Source organism: Rhinoderma darwinii, unplaced genomic scaffold (genome assembly GCF_050947455.1).
Source record: "Rhinoderma darwinii isolate aRhiDar2 unplaced genomic scaffold, aRhiDar2.hap1 Scaffold_418, whole genome shotgun sequence".
Classification (NCBI taxonomy): Eukaryota; Metazoa; Chordata; class Amphibia; order Anura; family Rhinodermatidae; genus Rhinoderma; species Rhinoderma darwinii.
Window position 1 is genome coordinate 21728 of NW_027463737.1, and position 8000 is coordinate 29727.

Genomic DNA, 8000 nt, shown 5'->3' on the forward strand with positions numbered 1-8000 from the left:
TACCATCTCACCTTATCCTTGTCCCCTAGGTCTACCATCTCACCTTATCCTTGTCCTCTAGGTCTACCATCTCACCTTATCCTTGTCCTCTAGGTCTACCATCTCACCTTATCCTTGTCCTCTAGGTTTACCATCTCACCTTATCCTTGTCCTCTAGGTCTACCATCTCACCTTATCCTTGTCCCCTAGGTCTACCATCTCACCCTCATCCTTGTCCTCTAGGTCTACCATCTCACCTTATCCTTGTCCTCTAGGTCTACCATCTCACCCTCATCCTTGTCCTCTAGGTCTACCATCTCACCTTATCCTTGTCCTCTAGGTCTACCATCTCACCCTCATCCTTGTCCTCTAGGTCTACCATCTCACCTTATCCTTGTCCTCTAGGTTTACCATCTCACCTTATCCTTGTCCTCTAGGTCTACCATCTCACCCTCATCTTTGTCCCCTAGGGCTACCATCTCACCTTATCCTTGTCCTCTAGGTCTACCATCTCACCCTCATCCTTGTCCTCTAGATCTACCATCTCACCTTATCCTTGTCCCCTAGGTCTGCCATCTCACCTTATCCTTGTCCCCTAGGTCTGCCATCTCACCTTATCCTTGTCCTCTAGGTCTGCCATCTCACCTTATCCTTGTCCTCTAGGTCTACCATCTCACCTTATCCTTGTCCTCTAGGTCTACCATCTCACCTTATCCTTGTCCTCTAGGTCTACCATCTCACCCTCATTCTTGTCCTCTAGGTCTACCATCTCACCCTCATACTTGTCCTCTAGGTCTACCATCTCACCTTATCCTTGTCCCCTAGGTCTACCATCTCACCTTATCCTTGTCCTCTAGGTCTACCATCTCACCTTATCCTTGTCCTCTAGGTTTACCATCTCACCTTATCCTTGTCCTCTAGGTCTACCATCTCACCTTATCCTTGTCCCCTAGGTCTACCATCTCACCCTCATCCTTGTCCTCTAGGTCTACCATCTCACCTTATCCTTGTCCTCTAGGTCTACCATCTTACCCTCATCCTTGTCCTCTAGGTCTACCATCTCACCTTATCCTTGTCCTCTAGGTCTACCATCTCACCCTCATCCTTGTCCTCTAGGTCTACCATCTCACCTTATCCTTGTCCTCTAGGTTTACCATCTCACCTTATCCTTGTCCTCTAGGTCTACCATCTCACCCTCATCTTTGTCCCCTAGGGCTACCATCTCACCTTATCCTTGTCCTCTAGGTCTACCATCTCACCCTCATCCTTGTCCTCTAGATCTACCATCTCACCTTATCCTTGTCCCCTAGGTCTACCATCTCACCTTATCTTTGTCCCCTAGGTCTACCATCTCACCCTCATCCTTGTCCCCTAGGTCTGCCATCTCACCTTATCCTTGTCCTCTAGGTCTACCATCTCACCTTATCCTTGTCCTCTAGGTCTAGCATCTCACCTTATCCTTGTCCTCTAGGTCTACCATCTCACCCTCATTCTTGTCCTCTAGGTCTACCATCTCACCCTCATACTTGTCCCCTAGGTCTGCCATCTCACCTTATCCTTGTCCTCTAGGTCTACCATCTCACCTTATCCTTGTCCTCTAGGTCTACCATCTCACCCTCATTCTTGTCCTCTAGGTCTACCATCTCACCCTCATTCTTGTCCTCTAGGTCTACCATCTCACCCTCATACTTGTCCTCTAGGTCTACCATCTCACCTTATCCTTGTCCCCTAGGTCTACCATCTCACCTTATCCTTGTCCTCTAGGTCTACCATCTCACCTTATCCTTGTCCTCTAGGTCTACCATCTCACCTTATCCTTGTCCTCTAGGTCTACCATCTCACCTTATCCTTGTCCTCTAGGTTTACCATCTCACCTTATCCTTGTCCTCTAGGTCTACCATCTCACCCTCATCCTTGTCCTCTAGATCTACCATCTCACCTTATCCTTGTCCCCTAGGTCTACCATCTCACCTTATCTTTGTCCTCTAGGTCTACCATCTCACCCTCATCCTTGTCCCCTAGGTCTGCCATCTCACCTTATCCTTGTCCTCTAGGTCTACCATCTCACCTTATCCTTGTCCTCTAGGTCTAGCATCTCACCTTATCCTTGTCCTCTAGGTCTACCATCTCACCCTCATTCTTGTCCTCTAGGTCTACCATCTCACCCTCATACTTGTCCTCTAGGTCTACCATCTCACCTTATCCTTGTCCCCTAGGTCTACCATCTCACCTTATCCTTGTCCTCTAGGTCTACCATCTCACCTTATCCTTGTCCTCTAGGTCTACCATCTCACCTTATCCTTGTCCTCTAGGTCTACCATCTCACCTTCATCCTTGTCCTCTAGGTCTACCATCTCACCCTCATCCTTGTCCTCTAGGTCTACCATCTCACCCTCATCCTTGTCCTCTAGGTCTACCATCTCACCTTATCCTTGTCCCCTAGGTCTACCATCTCACCTTATCCTTGTCCTCTAGGTTTACCATCTCGCCTTATCCTTGTTCTCTAGGTCTACCATCTCACCTTATCCTTGTCCTCTAGGTTTACTATCTCACCTTATCCTTGTCCCCTAGGTCTACCATCTCACCCTCATCCTTGTCCTCTAGGTCTACCATCTCACCTTATCCTTGTCCTCTAGGTCTACCATCTCACCCTCATCCTTGTCCTCTAGGTCTACCATCTCACCTTATCCTTGTCCTCTAGGTCTACCATCTCACCTTATCCTTGTCCTCTAGGTCTACCATCTCACCCTCATCCTTGTCCTCTAGGTTTGCCATCTCACCCTCATCCTTGTCCTCTAGGTCTACCATCTCACCTTATCCTTGTCCTCTAGGTCTACCATCTCACCCTCATCCTTGTCCTCTAGGTCTACCATCTCACCTTATCTTTGTCCTCTAGGTCTACCATCTCACCTTATCCTTGTCCTCTAGGTTACCATCTCACCCTCATCTTTGTTTACTAGATGTATTCTTTCACCTCATCTTTGTCCACCAGGCCTGACATCTCAACCTGCCTCTTTATCCTTTAAATCCACTATGCCTTTGAAAGTCTCAAAATGTTCCTTTGTCCCTCATCCACTGTCTCCGTTTGTCTCTTCATCCTCTGGGTCCATCGTTTCGATCCTTCTTTGTCCTTCTAATCCACCATCTTGGCATGTCTCACACGGCTCTCGTTCATGGTTGTACACTTTCACACCACCTTCGTCTTATATCTGCTCCATGTCTGTCCTTCTTCTTTCTCATTTTCTCTTTTTAGGGTCGCACCTGGTCCGTTTTACGCAGCTATGAAGATTTTCAGGTCCTTGACTCCAACCTCCACCGTTGTATTTTCGATCGACGTTTCTCTCAGTTGCTTGAACTGCCCCCTCGCCGTGAACTACCACCTCAGGGTCAGGTGCGTGTCACGTGACATTGTTTGACGTCATGTCATTAAAGATATGTCACTCGTTTCTGCCTAATTTTAATGCATGATGTCTCCCGCTACAAATATATCCGCAGCTCCTGGCTCCACTTCTTTCACGATATTTAAAGGCTCTTTCTGGAATTGTGGACAGCAACATCAACTGCGGCCCTATACTCAACTGGATGGAGGTAAGACTATGGACCCACCGTAGACTTTGTGCGGTCTATCCTTGACACCCCTCCCTTTACTCCAACACTCTGCAAAAACGGGGCAGGACGACCTCGAGGACCTTCTCTTTACCTACAAGGGATGGGAATGTTGGAGGGCCAACAGGCGTTAGACCCCCCCTTTCCTAGTATTGAGGGTTGTGTTGGTGGGAACCAGGAGGGAGGCCCATTTTGATGGCTGCGCTCCATGATGAGCACCCCTGGCAAAGTAGATAGATGCGATTTTGGGGGCTTTCTATATATATATATATATATATATATATATATATATATATATATTCTTTAACCCCTTCAAGTTTTTGACAAAGAAAAGTTATTTTATTGGCTGTATGGCCGTTTTAACTCCTAGTAATCGGTGATCTCATTGACATCGCAACCGGCAACCCAAAAATGTCACCCCACAATTATAGGAATACAATATAACCAATTTAATTTCAATGATGGGAGTTGGTAGTGCAGCATCGTTTTATCCAAAAGCACAATGTCCGGTATCCTTGATGATGATGATGATGATGAATGTTCTGTGCTCTAGATTGATAATCACGGTAACCGGCTCCTCGTTAACGAAGAGGCGTCAATCAATGTTCCGGCTATTGCTGCCGCACATGTGATCAAACGCTACACTGCGCAAGCTCCAGACGAACTTTCCTTTGAGGTAAGAAACTAAGTTTTGTGTCACAGACTGAGAGTTACATTGTGGAAGGAGCAGGATCCCCAGCAGCACAGAGTATGTCAGGAGAGGAGTGTACTGATCTGGTGTGTATTCATAGACTGAGAGATACGTAGTGGAAGGAGCAGTGTACTCAGCAGCACAGAGTATGTCAGAAGACGAGTGTGCTGATTTAGTAAGAGGTCATAGACTGAGAGATACATAGTAGGAGCAGCAGGTTCTCCAGCAGCACAGAGTATGTCAGGAGAGGAATGTGCTAATCTAGTGGGAGGTCATAGACTGAGTGATATAGTGGGAGGGGCAGTGTATTCAGCAGCACAGAGTATGTTAGGAGAGGAGCAGTGTGTTCATCAGCACAGAGTATGTTAGGAGAGGAGCAGTGCGTTCAGCAGCACAGAGTATGTTAGGAGAGGAGCAGTGTGTTCAGCAGCACAGAGTATGTCAGAAGCGGAGCAGTGTGTTCAGCAGCACAGAGTATGTCAGGAGAGGAGCAGTGTGTTCAGCAGCACAGAGTATGTTAGGAGAGGAGCAGTGTGTTCAGCAGCACAGAGTATGTTAGGAGAGGAGCAGTGTGTTCAGCAGCACAGAGTATGTTAGGAGAGGAGCAGTGTGTTCAGCAGCACAGAGTATGTTAGGAGAGGAGCAGTGTGTTCAGCAGCACAGAGTATGTTAGGAGAGGAGCAGTGTGTTCAGCAGCACAGAGTATGTTAGGAGAGGAGCAGTGTGTTCAGCAGCACAGAGTATGTTAGGAGAGGAGCAGTGTATTCAGCAGCACAGAGTATGTTAGGAGAGGAGCAGTGTGTTCAGCAGCACAGAGTATGTTAGTAGAGGAGCAGTGTGTTCAGCAGCACAGAGTATGTCAGGTGAGGAGCAGTGTGTTCAGCAGCACAGAGTGTTAGGAGAGGAGCAGTGTGTTCAGCAGCACAGAGTATGTTAGGAGAGGAGCAGGTTGTCCAGCAGCACAGAGTATGTTAGGAGAGGAGCAGGTTGTCCAGCAGCACAGAGTATGTTAGGAGAGGGGCAGGTTGTCCAGCAGCACATACCTGTGCTCTCTGACTATACGTCTTGCTCTGCTGACAGGTTGGAGATATTGTGTCGGTCATTGATATGCCCCCGCGGGAAGACACTAGTTGGTGGAGAGGGAAACACAGCTTCCAGGTGAGACGTGGTCCGTGGTGTGTGATCCGCCCGGTGTAATGCGCAGAGCTCTGATTTCTTCCTGTACTTGCTCTTCCTTCTTCAGGTGGGCTTCTTCCCCAGCGAGTGTGTCCAGCTCATCACCGACAATAAGAACCCGTCTCCAGCTGCAGGTACTATCCTCTGCGCCCATCCTGTACGGCGGGCACCTGGGGGACCTCTGCTCCCAGCCCGTTCTATAATCACTCCCTCATATACCGCAGGCTTTTTGCAGAGCTGTTTGTGAAGCCGTCGTCTCCAGTGGCTCCGTGTCGCTCAATGTTGTATCCGCTCTGTCATTCTATACAACGTGGATCAGCGTCTTTCTGACGACCTTTACCACTTTTCTCCTTTTCATCATTAGTCGCCTTTCTCTAGATCAGGGAACCCCAACCATTGACCGATCTGCACCCCCCGCTACTATATATTTTGTGCCCCTCCCCCACCCCCCCCCTGCATATCTGTGACATTTCTTTTTTGCTTGCCTCACAGACTAACAATTCCGATCTCTCCCCTGCCCAGCAAGCTTTCCTATCCGTGCACCGAGTATGATGACCCGCGTAGGTAGAACGGGTTGGGGTTCTGTATCCAGATCCCGTCTTTGCAAACAACGTAGCGTTCTGAATATCTTATATAGACCCCTTTAAAATTCCATCTCTGATTTAGGGGACGTCATATTTAAAGGTCTGTAGATTAGCGCGTCGTGTTCCAAATTGTGAATTTAAAGGGCATCTGTTATTATGGACGGGTTCCTTTAAGTTGGGCCATCAGGATACCCCCATAAAGTGGCGATCTATCGTGTATTGCATATGGCGCTCGCTGCCTAATAATGAGGCCTCTTGGCCAATCAGAAACACTAAGAGGGATCACATGATACCCTTGCACTTTCTATCTTGAATGGGGCAGGGACGCCCCTCTTGGCGCTTTTGCTCATTGAGGGGCAGCATGTATATATTTACTTACAGCCTAGATATTGCCCCCCCCCCCCGTTTGGCACTTTGGGGACCACTTGCCTTTATTAGCAAACCTTATGGATTACCCTAATTAAATGGATCTGTCCTAGTGATAGGTGCCCTTTATATCGGAGTGGGTCTCTTGTGTGTGAGGTCTCTCTTGTGCAGCGCTCTCTTCCGGCAGGCTTACGTGTACGGCTTCGGCTCCGCTGTCTTGTACCTTTTTGTTACCTGTCTGTCTGTTCACAGAAGGTGATATAAAGTTGTCCATCACATCTCCGCATGGCTCCAACTTTCCCAGACCAGGTGAGATACCGGACCCTACGTCTTTGACAACATTTCATACGCCCGTCTGTCCGTCATGCCCCCCCCCGTCCCTCCAGTCACAGCTACGCGTTTCACACACTTCTCTTCTGCTCCTTAGTGTGTCGTCGTCATGGAAAGCTGGCGGGGTTACTGCGTAGTTTTATGGCTTCCAGGCCGAGCAAGCAACGTCTGCGACAACGCGGGATCCTCCGGGAGAGGGTGTTTGGGACTGACTTGGGGGAGCATCTGCTGGATTCAGGGGAAGAAGGTAAGACGGAGTAACAAAGATGGAGTCTAACTAAATGTTCTGGACGTTTTACCATTGGGGTGCGTCGGCGTATTTTGCAGTATTGCACCCCATTGTTTCCTACTATATTATGGGGATACATCACAGGCTGTTGATTTCCATATAGAAGGTCATTGCGGACCACGCCCAGGGCGACCAAATTAATATTTTTTTTTTACTGACCCACAATCTATTCTATAGGGAGCAGAACTTCATGCCCGTAAATATCTCATGATCGACTTGACGAATAAGGAACATTTCCAACCAAAGTATATTCATCCATGGATCCTATTCATAGGGAGGAGGGTTCAGGGTTGACATTTCTGAATATGGCCTTTTCCTTTATATTCTGGACTAGTAAAACGCATGTGTTCGGTATCACTAAAACCTGCTCCACCAGTATTTCTCTTTTATGTAATTCTCTTAATCCTTTTTTTTTTGTTTTGCAGTTCCCAGAGTCTTGGTCTCCTGCACTCAATTCATAGAAAAATACGGAGTAGTGGACGGTATATATCGCCTCTCGGGCGTCACCTCCAACATCCAGAAACTCCGGTTAGTCTTGTAGATTCGCTCATCAGTCGTCTCCTTCCTCAGGAAGACGTCAGACGGCAGATACAGTGAATAACAACCAGGCGTCCGTGTCCTGTTTTCTCCTGCTGGGTTACGGAAACTTAGTTTTCCAGATGTTGAAGCCGCAGGATTAACAGGATTTTTAGATTAGATTCCAGATGTGCCCTGATTTTTTAGATTCTGTTTTCTTTTCTGCATCGATGGCTCGCCAACAGAGCTGACGTTCTATTTGAGTCCAGTCACTTTTAAGATATAACATGAGGCTGCAGCAATCATTCCCATCCAGTCACAGGGGAAGGACGTCTGCCGAATCTCTTTACTATTCTGAATGTCACTCGCATCGCGCCCCAGGATAGAACACGGATTTCCTGTGCTCAGTGTCGCCCTCCGCAGAGTAGTGAACCGCCAAGAGTGGGGATATATTTTTTTCCTC

At 48.0% G+C, this 8000-nt stretch overlaps 1 protein-coding gene across 1 annotated transcript in view; it reads left to right on the plus strand.

The window, feature by feature from the left end:
* LOC142709960 (rho GTPase-activating protein 33-like) overlaps nt 1-7549 on the plus strand; it is a gene marked incomplete at its 3' end in the record, with an annotated part of 28638 nt that extends 21089 nt beyond the window's left edge. The window contains exons 5-12 of the mRNA XM_075848499.1: nt 3233-3370; nt 3475-3567; nt 4139-4261; nt 5357-5434; nt 5520-5586; nt 6655-6711; nt 6830-6979; nt 7447-7549. Of these exons, the coding sequence (XP_075704614.1) occupies nt 3233-3370; nt 3475-3567; nt 4139-4261; nt 5357-5434; nt 5520-5586; nt 6655-6711; nt 6830-6979; nt 7447-7549 (809 nt within the window). The remainder of the gene's footprint in view (nt 1-3232; nt 3371-3474; nt 3568-4138; nt 4262-5356; nt 5435-5519; nt 5587-6654; nt 6712-6829; nt 6980-7446) is intronic.
* Between the last annotated feature and the right edge of the window lie 451 nt (nt 7550-8000).